The 20,698-nt window shown below is 38.9% G+C and overlaps 1 protein-coding gene across 1 annotated transcript in view; it reads right to left on the bottom strand.

The window, feature by feature from the left end:
* LOC123957656 (neuronal acetylcholine receptor subunit alpha-7-like) overlaps nt 1–16,793 on the bottom strand; it is a 56,419-nt gene extending 39,626 nt beyond the window's left edge. Inside the window, exons 1-2 of the mRNA XM_046030622.1 lie at nt 16,680–16,793; nt 2,388–2,527 (exon numbers count right to left, since the gene is read on the bottom strand). Coding sequence (XP_045886578.1) covers nt 2,388–2,527; nt 16,680–16,749 — 210 coding nt within the window. The 5' untranslated portion in view covers nt 16,750–16,793. The remainder of the gene's footprint in view (nt 1–2,387; nt 2,528–16,679) is intronic.
* Nucleotides 16,794–20,698: the final 3,905 nt, after the last annotated feature.

Below are 20,698 nucleotides of genomic sequence, written 5' to 3'. Positions count from 1 at the left end.
TTAAGTGATCTTTTCTGTATTTTTAGTAAGAGGGGGTATTGGCCGAGCTCTGCTCTGCACAGGTTATTTGGTGTTTTTCTCTGCACCTGCAGGATGCTCTTACAGAACTCGGTATGGAAAGATTCTATGATTGTTTTGTCCCATTTGTCAAATTCATTATTAAGTTTTGGCCCCCAAATTTTGCTACCATATAGAATTATTGGTTCTAGTACAAATTGGAAAATTTTAAGCCAGATTTCAATTGGACTATATATTTTAATGTTTCTTTTTATTGCATAGAAAGCTCTCCTTGATTTGTCCCTCAGATTTTTCACAGCCATGTTGAAGTTCCCTGTGTATGTAATGTTGAGGCCAAGGTAAGTGTAGTTTTTTGTGTGTTGTAATTTAGTGGTGTCTAAATAGAAATTGTGTGTAACCTGATTTCTGTATTGTTTCTGAAAGATCATTATCTTAGTCTTTGCTGTGTTTACTGTCAGGGCCCAGGTCTGACAGAATCTCTGCAGGAGGTTAAGGTGCTGCTGCAAACCTTGTTTAGTAGGTGAGAGCAACACTAAGTCATCTGCATACAGCAGACCTCTGATCTCTGTGTCGTTCAGGAGAAGGCCAGGTGCCGTGGAACTCTCTAATTGGTTTGCTAATTCATTGATATATAGATTGAAGAGAATTGGACTAAGATTGCATCCCTCCCTGGGAGAAGAACGCTGTTTGTTTGTTTCCAATCTTTATGGCACATTCACTTTTTGTATACATGTTCTTAATCAAATCATATGTTTTTCCTCCAATGCCACTTTCAAGTAGCCCATAGAAAAGGCCCTCGTGCCAGATGGAATCAAAGGCTTTTTGGAAGTCAACAAAACAGGCATATACCTTTATTTTCTTAATGTTTAATTCTTGATCAATTAGAGTCTGGAGGGTAAATAAATGGTCCGTTGTGCGGCAATTTGGCATTTATGCAGAATATTGTGGTCATCAAGAAAGTTGACAAGTCGTTTATTAATGATGTTGCAGAATATTTTTCCCAGGTTACTGGATACACATATTCCTCTGTAGTTATTTGGGTCATATTTATCTCCGGATTTATGAATTGGGGTTATTAAACTTTTGTTCCAGATGTTTGGAAAAGTTCCAGTTGTTAGAATAGTATTGAATAGTTTTTGTATAGCCAATCTGATTTTATGGTATGAGTATTTGATCATTTCGTTGAGGATTCCATCAATACCACAAGCCTTCTTTCCTTTCAGGGACTGGATGACTGTTAATTCTTGTTCTGTTACAGGGTAATCTAGATGATTTTGGTTGTTTTTTATCACCGGCTCCAGAGTTTTCCATTTTGTGAATATCTTGTACTTATCATAAATTTTCGTAATATTACTGTATAATTCACTAAAGTGATTAATCCAAGTATTTCCATCTTGGATCGCCAATTCATCCTGCTGGGTTTTGTTTAGGTTGTTCCATTTCTCCCAGAACTGGTTAGACTCTAAGGAGTCCTCAATTTAAGGATTAGGATTCCAACACCAGGATAAGGATTCCAACACTCCAAGACTAGCTTGGTTTAGCCTGACCCCACTAGCCGCTTCGCAAGCTTTATGAGGCATTTTCATTATGATGTCACAAGTAAAGGAAGTGAAGGGCTGGACTACAAACAAGCTGTTTTCAAGCCTTCAGAGCAGTGGTTTCTGTGGGAGATGGGAACTCTCTTTGGGCTGGACTTTGGGCTTTTTCACTTTGCAAACCTTTTACATACACAAAAAAGATTGGCTATATATATAACTCAATGAAGGAGAGGGGAAAAACCAAAAAGCATAATACCACCTCTTTCAGGTAAGATTTCAGCCAGTAGATTCTCAAGTAGAAAGTCATCAAGGGAACACTAACGATGTATGAAAGTCCTCAGCTGGAATAATTATGTGTCCCAGTCCAGAAGTCACACAGCAGATGTCCATTACATCCACCAACATTTAACACTGTTCAACAAGCAAAAACCTGCTGCTGTTACTTATTCCAGGGATAACCACAGCTTCAAACACACACACATCAGCCTAAAACACTATAACCGGTATAATAGCTCTCATCATCTACTGTTTGGACAATTAAATAAAAAAGTTCCCATCCACATTCAGACAAGACGTTTAAAAAAAACTGTAATTCTGACTCCAACACTCCTAGTCAGTGGTGCGATGATAGTGTAGCTACTTTTACAGTCAAGTCACGTAATCTGTCCCTGAATGTGATACTCAATGTACAGTGTAAATTATGCAAGTCACCAGTACAGTGGCACAATTATACTTGAGGTTTCCATTGAACAATGCACTTCTGCACTGCCCAAACTGAACACCATGTCACAAACACATATAAAGATATAAAGAATCCAAGTGAATGCTCACCACATCTATGATCTGCAGCAGTGTGAGGCCCAGCTCCACCAGGATGGCAGCTGAGTCATTGACCACAGGCCTCTCCAGTCGGTTGTAGTTAGCCAGCAGCTCCTTGTACAGCCTCCGCTGGTGTTCTCCCTGCAGGGATCCTGGAGGAAACAAATGGAACAAGATGAAACAAGATTTGTGGGCTGATTATTTTGAATACAAAGCATTCATCTGCATCAAAAGTTGTTCAAAAAAGTAAATTCATTCATAGATGTTTATTTTTGACCTTGGATAAACGTTTGTGTGACAAAATAATCTCAACTCAAAGGTTTTTACTCCGATATAGCTAGGAAGTGGATGTTCAAGATTATTTTATCACCACAAGCAGTTACCACATATTTGAGAAGGTACACACCTCAAGTCACTACAGACAATTTCTGAAGGTCACTCCTTGATTTATAGACGCAGGGTGTGCAGTCTTTTTTGCATTTTAAACCATAAATCTAGTGCTGAATTAATGATGTTCAGTGTTTTGGCTTGAGCTATCCCTTTCCTGCAAATTGTCCTTTGGAACATATTCTTGTGTACTGATGCTGAATTCTAATCCAGAAAGTAGCTTTAATGGTCTTCCTAACCTTTTGCCTTTCCTTTGCTGGCACCAGCCTGCAGCCAGATTATAATTTACCTGGTGGAGTTTCAAACACACTGCCATATTCTGTCTCTATAGAATCTGTACTGTCTGAACTGCCAAGAAAGATGTCTCTGATTCCCACATTACATCCTGCAAACTCGCCTTTCGTATGAACAATACATAAGAGGAAGGTGTGTTGTTGGGTTGAAAGTTTTCATGAATAATGTATAAATAAACACAAGTGCTGACATCTGCATATCCATCCGCAGACTAACACACACACACACACACAGAGTGGCAGGACTGTGAGTTGGTGTGGTTTTAAGGTCCAGGGTGATTAAAACGATGTGTTTGTTGGCACGACTCTCATCACCATTATTGATCCTCTCTACCTCACCTTCCACACACATTTAGTGCAACCCATTTGTCTCAAAAAAAAGGGAGCCAGAGACACACAAACACCTATACGCACACACACATACTCGATCAGATCACATTATTAATAACTGATCTCACTATAGTGCATTTTTGCAAACAAAACATAAATGCAACAGGGTAAAAACTTAATATTAAATAAATCTTTCATAGTAAGCCTTCACTACGGAACTTTTGTCTCCCCCTTCTGACAGTGAGAATGATTATCGCATGTGCTTAGGACCAACTCTGCTTCACTACACTCGCTCTCCCCTTCAGCTCTGGCAAACCAATCATTGCTGTTGGCATTAAACACATCACTATCGGTTTGCCAGCGTGGGAATGTCACCACAGACACCAGATTTTTTTTTTTATCTGGTATTTTGTGAATACAGAGATTTACCTTGTGGTGACAGGTTTCCTAAGATTGTGTGAACTCATTTGGCATGGCTTTAATGTAACGGATGTTCGCTTATATGTAAAACTTCCACACTCTAGCTTTAACAAGACATTTGCGGTAACTTCATATTGAAATCTCGAATGTGAGCTTGTTAGCTCAGTGGTTTGTGCTCTTGGTAATGTGTTCACACTGCAGCTAGAAGAGGCCCTAATCAGTCTTTTTTCCTTTATGTGTGACATAGAGCTGTTTGAACTGCAGCGTCAAAGCAAATAGCTTAAAAATGTCTATGAGTGAGTGAATCTGTGTAATGACACCATACACAATGACTTGATTCATTTCCTCTACATAAGCAGGTGGTATATCTCAAGTATTGCTTGTGTTCAGATAAATGTCAGTTCAGAAGAATTATTTCAGAATTGAGTCAGAAATTAAGAAAAACAGCCTTCTTTTGAGGTCAATCACAATCTATCTTTTTACAACATTAAAGAGTTTCATTGGGCCAAGAGGTTGAATAATCTTCTTAAATGACAGATCTGAAATCATAAAAACCACATAAATTAGTCAGCGATATGGATACATACATGAACCAAGAGTACATAGGCTTCAGCAAGTGAAGAGTTGGTTCACACAGCATACTGATTTGTATAGCTCATATTGTCACAAAACACCTTCCATGCACATGTTCTGTGACACATAGACATACAATGTAGTTGATAACAGACATACACATACAAACATCAAACAATAATTGACTCTCTATCATACAGTACATACACAATCTGTCATTAATTTTAAATGTGCTCAAGAGGTCACCTCCATGCACAGACATATATATTGACTCCCTCATATAAACATGCAGTGACAATCTAATGGGAAATGGTGGAAGGAAAGGAACAAGTGAAAAAGAGGGAGAGAGAAAAGAATATTAGAGACAGACATGAAGTGTGGGTAAGAAATAAGGAGCGGTGATTACAGATAAAGAGGGGAGTGAGCTCTACAGAGGTGTAAAGCTGTGAGGACTAGAGGAGTGTGCCTTTGGCCCAGCACGGTGTTGATTGGCCCATTACGGCTGTAACGAGGAAAGTTATGGCGGGACTGAGCCTGGGGTCAGAGACAGAAGAGCTACAAAAAGCTGCTCAGCAAAGCAGAATTTCTTTCACTGCTCCTAAAGAGCCGTGCAGACTGATTGCTGCATCAAACCTTATCCTCTCTATCCATGCATCTGTGTTGGAAGTTGGATTGACGGCTTTCCTGAAGACACAACCACAGACATGGGCACAGACACATTTTGGACCATACTGTTGAACATGTTTGAATGTGCAAGTGCTCTAATGGCTGTTCCGCTCATGGCTTCTGAAAAAGACAAAAATGTAATCTGAATCAATCAAACCACAGGGCTGCTATCCTGCCAAACGCCTCCTGTGCCTCTCCTGTGTTTTTATTACTGTGAAGTGTGAACTGAGCTCCAAACAAACATAACTAAACTAATAAAGTCAGCGGAGAAGAATTGAAAGCTCAGTCTCCGTTGCTGCTTGTCTCATAAAACCAAGTTTGGAAGGAATTAAATAATCAAATAAAATAAACCACGGTGCCAACTTCGGAAAAAAATGTGTACAGCATGCGCCAGGGATGAAGGGATACATCCATTAGTTGTAGGATTTTTTTACCATCTCACTAATGAAGCAGATATGAAAATATGGCAAGGAGAAATAATTTTCCACAGCGAGAGGACTCTTCAAACAAACTCCGGCAGCGGGATGGGAATCAGATGGGGGGTGGAGGGAGAGGAGGGAAGTGGAGGATTTGTCGTTTGCCTGCCTTTGTCCGTTAACTTAAAGAGCATGACAGAAAACTCTCTGGAGAGGTGTTCCTCAGGGCAGGGATGAAAGAAAGGCAATTTATTATAATGTTTAAATCAAAATGTTTTTCTCCAGGTGGATTTAGGCCAATAACACAGCACAGTGTCATAATTCTTATAGATGTTCTTTTATTTGAATACATAATATTTAATAACATATACAATGTGATACAAAAAAATGTGAGTAAGATTAATTAAAGCTACCTAATGTAAGATATAGTGGGTGTTTTTTTGGTTTTGGAGTGTAATTCACCGCTGTTGTAAATAAGGACAGCACATACATTTTTTAGGATTACCTTACAATCAAAAATAAAAAAACATGCTGACAACTGAGTTGAGCCGGTCCCATATTGACTCTTGTCCGGTCACTCTTGCTCGGTCACTCTCTCTTTTCCTCTGTCTTTAACCTTAAAACGGGAGCAATGTCTTGGCAAGTATTATCACGGCAGAGGCTGTAAAGATATTGAAGAAGACGTAGTGGGAAAAAGAGAGGAAGAGAAAAAGAGATAGTGACCGAGACAAGAGTAAATATCGGACTGTCTTTTACTTGTTGGCGTGCACTAAAAGAGCTGAAAGGATGCTGAGCTGGCCTTCTTTCTGTAGGACTAGTAGGTAATAACTTATTAGCTGGCTTACTATGTCTTGTGTTGTTACACTTAATAAGGACTAACAAGGGGTAACTTTAGAAAAAGCATTTTAAAGATGCATTTAACCTTGGACCCAGTGACCTTTTTGACACTAAACTGAATCACTATCTTCAGTCTTCATTAGATGTCACTGTAGTTGGGTTGACCTTTTAGTGTCTGTCATGCACACTCACAAACACACACAAATTTTACTATTTAACCTATATCCCTTGACAAATTAAACAAATTTTATGTGTCCTAATAAGTATGTCAATTGTGTGTGTGTGTGTGTGTGTGTGTGTGTGTGTGTGTGTGTGTGTGTGTTAAACTAAGACTGATGGAGTATTGATCTACTTTAGTTGCTTATCATTAGCATGTATAACACCAACACATCTCGTGTTCAGGTGTATGAGAAGGAAGTATCTGCCGTCAAATCACCAGACAGCAGAGCAGCTTTTTCCCCCAGGCTATGAGACTAAATTCTAATTCAAATTCATCCCCAGCGCTGCACCATGAAAAATAGAGTTTATTTCTGTTTACCATTTTATGATTGTTAAACTGTAAATTGTCACCTATGTAGCAGAAGGGAGTTTGCAAACTACATTTCATTTTACAACCCTGTAATATGACTTTTTTTTTTATTCATAGTCAGTACAGTATGAGTAAAAAACAGTTTTGAAAGAAATGGTCAGTATTTGCTGAAGTATTACTTAAGTAAAAGAGCTGGTCATTTTTCGCAAATGTTAATAGAGTTAGATTTGCTAAAAAGGGCTGCAGCTCTTTGAGGGAGCTCTCAATCAGTGCGAGCAGCATTGAGGATTCTGCTGAGAGAATGAATCCCACCTTGACAAACACATACAAGAACATTACATTTTAGTTAATGCAAAGATATAGCACATATGGTGGAAGGAGCTGCAGCAGCAAGAAGGCCTGGCATCAGAGTAACAGTGAGAAGAGTCAGGTTTTAATGGCCGAGCTGTTCGCCTGCATGAATATGACTGGACGTTACTAGTCAGCTGAGTCACACAGCTGTGAATGAGTCAGTGATGTGAAGCATGAATGAAACAGCTGATGCCTGGACTCACTCCACTGATAGCTGATCAAAGCATTTCTCCAGTATATATGTACTGTATATAGTTAACAGCAAGTGATCTTTCTTTTTTCAACATTCTTCCCTTAAACTTTATTAGCACTGAATGTCTGAAATGGGTCTGCAAATACTATATATTTAAAAAAGTAGTAAAGAAATACTAACTTTTGATGGATTTTTTTCTAAATAATTGCCTTTAGTCATGTCTTACAAGTGAACTGCATAATTTAAAGCTATCTAGAAAGCAAGCAAAAAGAGCCTTAAAATTTCAAGGTCACAGTAAGACACATGATTTAGACAAACACACACACATTTAGAATTCACTGTTGCCTTTCTTCATCACCTCTGTGCTCATTTTAACTTCAGATAAACATCCCACAGACGCAGACATTGTTCTGCGCGTGTTTGCGTAAACACTCATGTGTGCAGGTTAATAACCTAAACTCTGATCAAACACAATGCTAGGTTGCCCCTGAGGTCTATGATGTCTGAATATAGAATTAGTTCTAGTTTAATAAGCAGAGCCAGACTGCTTCTATGCACCTCAAGGGGCATCAACACCCGAGGGGACTTTTTATTTCAGCACAGCAGAACCCTACAAAATATTAATACATTTCACACATTCACAAAGTCTCCTTTGAGACCAAGCCAATTTTCTCTTTGCATGCTTCCTCAACATCAACATTTATTAGAAAAATATTGGACGTGAGAGCTATCTGGCAGATTATTGTGAGAAGAGAATCAAGAGGAAATGAAAAATGTGAGAAACGAGGATATGTAAATTTGGTCTGTACATCTTTATGCATTATGCTTTATACCCTGTGGTAGTGAGACAACCTGTCCAAGAATGTGTCCGCCTTCCTTTCAATCAGTCTATACTTGGAGAGGCTCCAGCCCCTGATATAAAGTTTTCAAGCCATTCAAATACTAAGGACATAAAAAGTGTTGTGGTTGTTTTTGGAATGGGACCCACTATTTTGGATGGGATTGGAAGGGACATATTAAGAATTACAAGACAGAGGGATGGTCGTAAATTCGTATTGACAACAATGGCTACTACTGAGTCAGGATGGGACAGCTACAGCCATGAATCTGATAATTTTACTTAGCAATTGCTATGAGGAAACATTAACATAGTGAAGGTGAGGCAAAGAATCACGTTTCAGACACATGGCAGCTGTGTACAAATGTGGAAGATAGGAAGAAGAAAAGAAGACTGCTCCTGTGTTCAAAACTGTTGAAGGTCTTAAGTTCAGTAAGCGTGAAAGTTAATTCCATTCATTTTCAATCAACTCAAGGTCAACTTTCTAGCATTTCCAGAGCTTTCTACTGTATTTCAGCCTTCATGGTCTTTATCAAAGACTGAAAGGTACGGAAAAAGCTACTCTTTACAACAGTGGTTCTCAAAGTGGGGTCCAGGGAGTCCAGGGGGTCCAATTCTAGAGGGCACTCCAGGGGGTCCCCAGCAAAAAGGGGAATATTTTATTTTCACTATAATTCCATCCATAAGTAACACAGCAACATAATATATGACTATTTTGGTCATGGGTTTCATACACTTTCAGTAATAAAACATCAAAAGCAAAAATTCCATCAGATGGGTGACCCCTGGGACAAGGGTCTGTGGTCTCATTTGTCTTAGTTGACAGGAAAAAGTTTCGAGGGACACAGATTTACAAGGTCCAGAATGAACTTTGATGCTTCAGTTGTCATCAGAGCAAACTCAACACAGTAAGGAAGACAGTGAGGTACATTTGAAAGCTCCTAAAGTTTTTGGTCAACCTTGAGTTGAGAGTCCCCACTGTGACACGTCCACCAAGTTGCTCCAGAGGCGTGCAACCTCTGACATAAATAGCAATTGTAGGTCGCTTTGGATAAAAGCGTCAGCTAAATGAATAAATGTAAATGTACTGTAAATGACTTCTTCTTTTAGGTTCATACTTGTAAATCTAATTTGGAATTGTTTAACTCAGGACTGTGCTAGCAAGTACATTTTAAAAATGTATTAATTTAGTTGAAACCATGAACGTTCATATAATATGGCACAAAAAGAGAGCCTGCTTTGCATGTTCAACGTGCAAAACTGAGTTTACAAGCAATAAACTTAAAGTGTAAACTTTGTGTACTAAAGTCTAAAATTCTACTATATAAATTACAATTCTATATAATCTAATAATTCATACATCATCTAGTTTGCTTTCATTGTCATAGAATTGAAAGTCTAACCTTTAAAGAAAGTAAAGATGTATGACTTTGGAAACATTTTAAAGCCAAATAATTGAAATGGTGTAACTGGTAGATTATAGATGGATAGATGGATGGATGGATGCATGGATGGATGGATGGATGGATGGATGGAGATGTGTTGTGTGTGTATATTCACACATACACTGTGTAGTGACATGGGATTCAACACAGTTTTAAATATCGTATGCAAACATAAATAACTGCACTTCAAAAGCACATTCTTTCCATCCTCTCTCCCTCTCAAGCTTCCCACCTCTAATCTCCATTCTTCACACATTCTTTCCTTCTCATGTAAAAGCCACTCCACTTTTTCGTTTGCTATTCTCCGGTACATTTTTCATTCTTCTCTATTTTGACTGCACCTCTCTCCCTCTATCAGTGGCTTTATCACTTTACAAGCCTTTCTAAATCTAGTGATATCCCCTCTTTTGATCCCTCTCTCTATGCATGCATTTCTCTTGTTAATTCTATTCCTCCTTTTCCATCTCTCTGCCTTGTCCTGAATTTACTTTCTGCTTTGAGCGTTTTTGTCCTTATTTACAATGAATGAGTGCATTCTAGAGCCGTGAGGAAATAAACAAAAAGCTGGAAAAACATGGTCATGATAAAACAACAGTGCAGTCAGCAGTTAGTTAGCATCATCTGCATACAAATGGTGGGTGTTTAATAGAAAGTCCCTTCATATTGAGGGCAAGTGTGAACAAAAATATAGATTTTTGTTCAGGGTGGAAAATACTGTGCAAATACACTCATGTACATTATTATTATCATCATCTCTCTCCAACTCGCTCCCTCTCTATCACATACTCACACACACATTAGCATATACCGAGAAATTCAGCTAGGCGATTCTGTCCCATCTGAATATTTTTTACTGGGTCAATGCGTTCACGGGAGGCTTCAAAACACACTCATCAGACACAGGCTATCCGGACACAGATGGCCTGGGGGACCCATTCTCCCTCTCTCTTTCTGGCACACACCTCACAGACACACACCCAAACAAAAAACAGTAATGCTATTTTAGGCAGAGCACTAAATGACCCACCTCTTACATCAGGGTGTTTTAGCGCCCCTGATGAGCCCAGCTAAACCCATCCAGGCTGAGCCGCTGTCCCCCACACACACATACAAATTCAGCTGGTAGGACGAAGGCTTGCAGAGGAATGATCACGGCTTTGTTCCTTGGTCTCTTCCTGCCAAGAAAATCTACCATACTTATGTAGATCGGGTAATCTATTATCATGTAAGACGAGACTTTATCACTATGCTTTTGATGAAATGATGTCACCAAACTTCTAATAGTCATTCAGGCTGTAAATTAACTGATTGGAAGTTACTGAAACAACAGTTAATAGAAATTAATCAATGGCAGTTTTGATAACACATGCTTGGTGCGCACATATAGAAAACATTACTGGAAAGCAAACACAATGTCTGAACGTTTAGGCTAAAGAGAAGGTGCTTTAAAGGATATGTTCACATCTTAATAAAACACTCGTTATCTGTTTGTAGGCTGAAATAGTCCATACTAGACACGAAGATTTCCTTTATAATGCAAGTCCAATGTAAGAAATAGAGGGCAAAATCCACCCTCAATCTATGCCAAATTCATTTTTAAATTCAATTAAAGTTAATATGAAGCTTCATTAGTTGTGGTTAGACAAATCAAGTGGATATGTTCCCAAGACGTTTTAGTAAAAACGTCCTTTCTTGTTTCCTTCATCCCTGTGTTATGATCCCTCCACTGCCACTTTGTAAGGAAACGGTGTCCAGGAAAATATATAAAACATATCACGGGCCCCTAGTGTAGCTGACGTTCCTGAGGTATTCCCAATGATGTAACATGAATCCTGATGAATAAACAGTGAGAAAACCACAGAGCTGTGGTGACAAAAGATAAGAAGTAAAAGGCTTTAAAAAAATACATGCCATTCACTTAATTTCACTTCAGTTTAGCTCAACACTAATTTACATGCTGACAGCGAGTTAAAAAGGCTAAAAGAAAGTACATAAATTCTGAAAGCAACCCTATCATCATTTAGAGTAGCCTAATCTTATTTCGTATAGTGGTAAACATGCTTGCTAAATTTCAAAAATTGGTGTGAAGAGCCAAGTCTATTATCCGGTCTAGAATATAACAGGGCTCTGATCCGAGAATTCTCTGGAACAGAGAGACCACGAACCTGGAGGGGGGATAGTGTTGCACAAAGAAACTGCTGACAGACCGTCACTCCCTGAGGACCTGGACAGTCCACACTGACAAATGCTACACAACTACAGCCATTCTGATGCAAATATATTGTATTAGTGTATCTGAGTGTGTATTGGAGAAACTAAAAGGGAAAAATAAATACCATTCAATATACATAATACAATGACGATGTGGAAGGAGTGATATGATATGAACTCTCACCATAAATTTTGTCTGTCTGAAGCTGTAATTGTTACCGCATATAAACTGGAATGACACTATTACAAAAGTAATGAACTCAAGGTAGGGCATGTCATCATGCTGGTCATTTGCAATCATGATTCACGTAAAAATTTACACGTTTGTGAACTGTGTTCAAAAAGACATAACTTGATCCTCATTCCACTGAGATTTTTTACCAAATAAAAAAATAGTAGCATATAAAATTTAGAAATGCTCAGGTACATCACACACTGACAGCAGTACAGAAATTCCAGAAATCAAGCACGTTTGATACAGATCGTAGTCGTGCAGCAGTCGCTCTAGAGTAAACCTGTAAATGGTTGTCCACCCTAACAGATGCCATCAATCTCTCCTTTAAATTATGGCCCAGACCTTGAAAACTGTTGCTGAAATGTCTGTAAGAAAAGCATCCCAAGGTGAAGAAATAATGGGAATCAGATAGTACAGTGTCTTATGGGCTGCAACAACATTGTGTGCCTTTACACGTGTGCATGCATGTTTGTGTAAAACATGCTGTCTTGTATCTTGCTTTTGAGAAACAAGTGTCCTTCAAAATACATGAAACCTTGTATTGGATCCACTGTTGTGTATAAATTTGTATGTGCATGCGTTCACATGTTTAACTTACACACAGGTCTGCCTCTAAAACTAACCAAGTCTGCACTGATTTAAATTAAGGTGACTTCACCATTAGCAACGGTCTAGCAAATCATCATTTCAGCATCAATCATTTGGTAGTGGAATGAGTCAGGGAAGGCCAGAAGTGAAGTATCCAGATGTTCAGCAGTATTAAACCTAAATCTTAACCCAGGCTGGCTTATTGCCTAACCTGTTCAAAAACAGACAGAGACGGGGAGAGGTAGACAGGAAGAGAGAGAGTCAGAGAAATGATAAGAGTTTGTAAGAAGAGGCATAAAAATGAACAAATTAATGTAAGAATGTAAATGTAAAAGGGGGCAGGGAGGAGAAAGAGAATATGGGTTACAGTGAGGTGAAAATAAAGTGGAGGTGAAGGTCCTCCTTGATTCCTTAAAGCACAAATGCTTAGTTTTGACACAACAGCAACATTTCATCTTATGAGACTTCATCAAGACAGGGTTTAAAGTAATAACACAAGAGCTAAAACATGTATATTTCCATTCATTAAGCACTGTTAAACCAGACTGGCTCTAGAGACTTCATCAAGACAGGGTTTAAAGTAATAACACAAGAGCTAAAACATGTATATTTCCATTCATTAAGCACTGTTAAACCAGACTGGCTCTAGTGTCAGTTTGTTTATTTAAATTCTTGCTCTTCAATTCTTGCACCAACTACCTTGGTTGGTTAGTTTGGTACACATGCATGTTGACAATTATATTAATAAAGTTTTAATATTTCAAACATGTTTTTTAATTATTCTGTGCCCTTTCATTAAAGAGTTGAATTTGCATCTGCTATGCTCATGCTGTGCTGTGTCAAATTCTAGCTGGCAATAAGAATGTTGTAAAAAGGGCTTAAATCAGGCCCTCCGAATCCTGCAGCCAGTAAAACAGACAAAAAGGCAAGAAAAGGGCAGCATGTAATTTACAAAAAGTAATGTACATTATAAAATCAGTGATGATGTGGTGGAAAGGGGGTGTAAGGGAGAAAGGAGTGAGACTGGTGAGGGACAGTAAAGGACACCACAGAGATAAAGGTAATCCTGAAAAGATCAATTTAACATAAAGCAATTTCAAGCCAATACACTTCCTGTAGCTGACTAGTAATGTTTTTACTCTGTTCCTCCTTGTGCGAATTCTCTGGAAGTAAATGAGTTTCTATGTGCATGTACACTTGCTCATTACCACAGTGTGATGCTTAAAGCAACTGACGAACCATGGACCCATCCATTAACATGTCATTTCCAGAATCGTGTAACAAGCTTCAGCCGCGAGCGGAGATCAGATCATATGGAGTTGTGTGTTAATGGGGGTTTGGATGGATGGGTTCATATAGGGGAGATTTATCATCTATGGTTGAGGGCTCAGAGCCCTAAAACCACTGGATTTTTAATCCTAATCCAAGAGCTAAGACCTCTGCCGTGTTGCAACGCTGAGTGCTTGGCTACCACAGCCATACTTCAGCGCCATGCTGAACACAGTCTACCATGCTTATCTTTCTAGAACAAAAACTAAATAAAGCTCCACAACTCATCAGGAACATTTTAGTTCAGTGAGTCCCTATACAGTTCCACAGTTTTCAACCTGTGGACCATTTTAGCGTTGTCAGTGAATGAACAGCGCCACTTACACCAGCTTAACACATGACTGAAATGTTGAACAAGGGCATTAAAAGTCAATTTTACATAAACTTCATGATTAAAAGAGCACAGAGTCTGGCAAAGTGGTCAGTATTGCTGAGCATGGAAAAAATACGAGGCAGGCAGACTAAATGACTGAATGAAAGAGACATCGAGAGAGATGAGGCGTTGCATTGAAATCAAGCAGATATTATTACAGCATCTGTGCCAGGCAAGTGCTCTCTCCAGTCTCTGATCTTGTGAATGAGGGTCAGGAAAATAAAGTCCTTGGAGGGTGTACAGTATTGTACTTTTGGTGCACCTGAAGACTTTTATATATAGTTGTAACTATATGTTCACTTCTTATGAAAAAAAGTGTTGGTCATTACTCTCTCCGTTCTCAAGCTGTTGTCTTATTTTCTGTCCCACACGTCAGTACTGTGCTGGGTAAAAAGGCCTTTGTTTATTCTGCTCCCTTTACATGGAATTTGCTGCAGAACAACTTAAAACTTAGTAAATTGATTCCTTTAAGTGTTTTTAAGTTGAGAATGACATGCTTTGAGTTGGACTCCCTTACATGTCAATGTTTTTATTGAGATTTCATTGTAAGTGCATAATTGGCTTTCATTTGTGTGTCTTTGTACGTATGTAATGATGTGATGTAATTTTGCTGCCTATCTTGGCCAGGTCTCCCTTGCAAAAGAGATTTTTAATCTCAATGGGTTTTTTCCTGGTTAAATAAAGGATAAATAAAATAAATAAAAAAATAAAATATAATTAAAAAATTGCCGGAGGAGTAAACTTGCTAAGTCACAATTTATCTGCAGTTACAAATTCTAAAGTACTTTTACAAGACTGCAGGAGAATGTATGAGAAGTGGCTCCATCATCTGTCAACACAGCTGCGTGGAGCCCAAGCTAAATCATATTTCTATTTCAAGTAACTAAATTGTTCTATCTCGCCTCGTTTGGCTGTTGTCTTGTGTTTTCCCTTGACAGACTAAAGCTCCTTATCAATGCTACAGTGAATGTGAACATACCAGGCCTACAAGCATCTAGCTGGTTCTTTAACCCCCATGCCAAGACAGTCCTAAGCAAGCCTATTCTCTATCAGTCAAACGTGCCTCACCACGACACTAAATTATGAAGAGATCCACAGACATCAGCTGTAGGTGGTGTTTGTGTTATATTTTGGTTAGCCATTTGAATGCTAAGTGAATATAACATCTATATATCTGTCTATAGCACTATAATTAATAATAATAGTAAATAATAAAAAAACATTTCCATTGTTACTGCAGGAAATTCCTTAACAGAAAGTTATCTTAAAAAGACCAAAACCCTGTTGGCAGATGTGTATTGTTTAAGAGAGAAAATAGGAAACCCCATACAATTTTGAGACTCAGTGCTAAATGACATGACTTGATGTGTAGCTTTGTATGTCTTTTGCAGGGCCATCACAACTTTGACAGCAGACAGGAAGGTGGCTGATTTTATGGTTGCCCACAGTGGATACACACACATAGGCTACTGTATGCACACACACACACACACATACGCACACACACATATGCATACATAGAGAGTTTGACAGCATATCTTCAGCAAAGCCGCTGTGTCAAACTGGTAAGTACATAACCCAGATGTTACAGATGATGGAGGGGATGGAGCTTAGGAGAGTATTAGAGGCATGCATGCACATTTCATTGCAGACAGACATGTGCACAGTGTTTAAAAAGTGTTTAAAAACTCTAAGTGTAATAAATCACCTATTTTAAAACATAAGTGTACCTTTGTAAGGGGACCAGACTGTTAAACATACATACAGGGAGCAGAAAGGGAGATTTTTTTTTTTTTACTAATTCACATTTGTTGTTTAAATATTCAGAAGCCAGTGTTATTCAGCAGAATATTTGGTGACTATAAAACTAATTACAGTAGGCCTAATTCAGTCCTTTCGCAGCTCTCCTGTGGGCTTCATAAGATAAATTAAATATTCCTGAAGTTCCATCTCCTTTGTTTACATGATGTGAGCAAAACAAAGCATAAATTGCCTCCAATCAAATTGAGGTTTAAATCTCGCCTTTAATTACAATATCTCTAATGCAGAAATGCCTCATATTAACACCAAACCAAGGATCATTAGTCCCTTTAGAAATAAAAGATAACGGCAAATATAATCTTACGTCTAGATTTTCCCAGACACGTGCAAAACCTCTGTCAAAATCGTCTCATCTCAATTTCTGATTTTCTTAATTTATCTAAACTCACAGTAGGAAGTGCCATTAAACAAACAAAGAAAAAAACTTAATTAGGCGCGGACCTCAAGAGCCACTTATCCCTAAACCTACCTTTGAAAAGCATGACCGCACAAATATAAAATCCAACCGAACAAGGTCCCCAAAACTTGTGGCACCGCATCCTGGCACAGCTCTGTGAAGTCCGCCCGGGGCAGCGGCTCTCAGTGTCGGCTAGACAGGGTATCAGCTCCGGATTGGAAGTGGTGTGAACATGAGGCTGGACATAGACGATGAGGAGGCAGACAGAGTGTGTGAGATAAAGAAAAAACAGACTGACAGACGAGAAAGAGTGTGGGGTTCAGATTGGTGCGTTTACGGAACACACTCTCTCACGCGGAACACAGCGCTGCACGGGGACGCGCGTGCGAGCTGGAGTTGCCATAAATATGGCTGCATATGACTTCACGCAGGTTACCCAAGCATGACAGTAACTACAAAGACGTTCCTGTAATGTCTGATAGAGACGGTCACTTCGGTTATATGCAACAGTGTTGTTGAAGATTAGCCTAACCTACTCGGTTGCGAAAAAGACCGTATGCTTGTTTTTAATTTCTTATTGCACACTTTAGCCTAGCATAGCCTACTATTGGTGTGATGTTTAAATCCTGAAATTGTTGATGTTTTTATTTAAAACGGTTTTTGAAGATTTGTTAAATATTTACCTTGTGTCTAATTAAGCTCTACTAACTTTATAAACTCTGTTGTTTTGTGTGCACTCACCAGTCTCCAAGCTGTAAATGCAGCAGGGGGTGGGGGCGTGTAAACAGAGTGCGTGTTTGTGTGTGTGTGCTGGATGCAGAAGAGCCTAGACCCTCTTAACTTTGCTTTGGTGTTCACAAACTGCACTCTTATATGCACTGTTTCACAAACTGCACTCATATATATATATATATATATATACTCTTATATTGAAAGTCCATTTATCATTTCATCTTTAGATTTAGTAGGCTATTAGATGCTTTGTTTATTTTTTGCATGTAGCACTTGTGCCTCTAGTCAGTGTGATGTCAAAACAAATTGCATGATATCACAAATGATGGTGTGGCCAAATGAGCAACAAGTGAGCAACAAATAAAATAAAGCTGTGCAGTGCATAAGTTTTCTGGATTATGTGATTCAAAGTTGATTTACACTTTAACAATACTTAAATCTAAAACTAAAATCACTGTGAAGTATTTTCTACTCTAATCATTTTTATAATAACAATTACAATGGCTCAAATTACTATATAGGCTAGTATGAAAGGTGTTGATTGTGATGAACAAGCAGCAACCGTGTCTGAAAAGTGAAGCCAATGCAGAAGTTCCTTAAATCTGCATTCTTTCTAAGGTCCAGCAACTCCACTGGTTGCAAAAAGTCCAATTACATTGTAGTCAATGACAAGATGTCCCTACTTCTCACTTTTATTACCTCAGTAAACACTTTCCTAATGAGTTTATGGTCTCAATTACTTCAAGTTTCAAGTCTGCATGATGTTCATTTTGTAAATTATGGACCCATTTAGAGGAAAATATATAATTAAGCAGGCTATGCTTTAGGGCATGGCTACCTTGTGATTGACAAGTCAGATAGCGGATAGAGGTGAATTGTATCCACTGCATTGTGTACAATTAACCAGTGACATTAAAAATCTTATAAAAAAGACAGCATTTAACGAGCCATGAACTTGTTTTTGGGTGCTGTTGGTGTTTTTGTGTAAGAACTTTGATGTTTTCACAGTGTGTTTTAGGTTCATAAAAGTTCATTTAAAAATTTTGGTTGTCTGAGAATGTCTTGTTCAGCGTTTGGTTGTACTAAAAGACAATTTGCTGTCAAATGTTTTTTCAGTACATTTTGTTTTAATCCTGTTTTTTCGCTTTCCAAAATTAGCATCCCATTAATCTCACAGTTAATGTGAATTATGGATGCACCTTGCTAACAAAGTTGGCTAGCTCCCACCTCTCTTCCGAATATGGTCACTTCTGGTTCCAAAAAAAACAAGGTGCCGACAGCTAAAAAGCCAAACTCTAGGCTGCAAAGTGGTAGTCCACAAACCAACAGGTGACGTCACGGTGGCTACGTACACTTTTTTAATGCAGTCTATGGTGATGAACCCACAGAAAATTATCCGACTGCAGTCCATTCAGCTCCAGGGAGCTTTTTTATTGTCTTTCAGGTCATTTGGTTTTACAGCCAGAACTTTACTATTTTGGTTCAGTATCACTGCTCTCATCAGCATTGTTTCCAGCCACAGCAGGCATCTGTTTTCAGCTCAAAATCTCAATAACCCACTGTACGTTACCTCTCCATCACCAGACAAACAAAGTTAGTGAATAGCTGGTGAACATAGTGGAGCTTTTAAAGGAAAACAGACTAATAGGAGAGTATATATTGGACTTCCATTCATAATGAGGACAGAGACACAGCTCCAAATGAATGCTAATGTTGCTCTGTGTCGGCTGCATGAATAAGCAACACAACACATTCGCTGTATCAACTTTATAATTTGAAAATGTGTCAACGTTTACAGCTTGTTGAGCTGCTCCCCGAGGCAGCTTAACAAGCTGGCTTAAAATCAGTTTATGCTGGTTTAAGTGAAATACCACAGATTCATAGCTACAAACTCATCTCACTGTTTCTCTGTGCTGGACACGACCAGGCCTGAAACTCTGGCCCATAAAGTAGATCACTTCTCAGCCCTCCTTCTCCCACAGCTGTAGGCTATTGAATGAGATTAGTGTCACACTGTAATTTCCCACTTCTGGATGTTAAAACGAGGTTCATCAACTGCATTTATGTGTCGTATTTGCCACCTTTTTGTGCCAGCCTGGCTCATAATGAAATGACCTATTTATTCCAGGCCATAAATAATTCCAGTTGGAAATAGGATCCGACAGGTGATGAGGAGGAACACTATGTATTTCTGCAAATGTTCTCACCACTTGGCTCCCTTTCTCTCTCTCTCTCTCTCTCATCTCAATGGAACAGGAGCGTATCATCTAAGAAGCAGTCCTGTGCCAGTGGTATTAGACCAGTTCCTGCTATTTTTCATACCCCATGTGTCTACGTCTTCTAGGTCTGGAGCTCCATCAGAGGAGATTTATGCTGTTAGATGCGATTTGGTACAGAATTCCATATCTGTCTGTGCTGTGGGTGGGCCGACAGCCGTACTGGGCTCAGTAAAAACCTCTGATCACAACCTTCATCCTTGTACGTGCTCTCGCTGGGCAAGCGTCTAGTCAGTGAGAAGGCAGTGACATTAAACTAATCCTCATTGTGCCAAGAAAACCACATTGAGCAGCCAACTGTGAACTAACTGAAGCTAAAAGTTTTGTTAAAACTACCAATAACTTTACTGAGGTTATGGAAGAGCTCTGTTGCATGTGATCAGCAGTATATACGCGAGTGCAAAGTGAAAAATAACATGAACAAATCCAAAATTATACATTTCTTTCCACTTTAGAACTTACCGTGACATACCCACTGCAGGGCATGCAAATATACTGCTTGCAGAAGTGATAAACTGACGTGGAAATCAAACAAAAAAAGTCATCTTATTTTTTATTATCCATGACGTCGGGCCTGTTGTAAACTTTGATCAATCTGATCTTGCAGCTCACGGTTAGAAGTGTCAGATTTGTTTTGCCATGTATGACAAAATGATATGTATAACAAGACAACAATGTCAAAATCAATTTCAAAACTTAACAAAGGCTTTGAACCACAAAAGTCTGACAGCATGCAACATAAAGAGCTGCTGGCAGTGTCTGAAGATGGATCACCTTTATAGGTTTGTTGCATGACATTATAACTCCTAGGATGTAGATCTGGATATGCATACTGTATGCAAAGGTGTGTGTGTGTGTGTGTGTGTGTGTGTGTGTGTGTGTGTGTGTTTGTGTGTGTGTGTGTGTGTGTGTGTTTTTGCAGTGAATCTGTGAATCTCTTTCAGCAAAAATTCAAATATTCTCCCCGTGTGTTGCATCTTCCTGTGCTCTCAACATTATTTTGCGCCTTGAGGAGGAGGGGTTGCAAACACTGTTACACACCAGAGAACAGAATGCACACAACACACCCCCCCCCCCCCCCCC

Source organism: Micropterus dolomieu, linkage group LG19 (genome assembly GCF_021292245.1).
Source record: "Micropterus dolomieu isolate WLL.071019.BEF.003 ecotype Adirondacks linkage group LG19, ASM2129224v1, whole genome shotgun sequence".
Taxonomy (NCBI): Eukaryota; Metazoa; Chordata; class Actinopteri; order Centrarchiformes; family Centrarchidae; genus Micropterus; species Micropterus dolomieu.
This window is presented reverse-complemented; position numbering and strand designations above follow the sequence as displayed.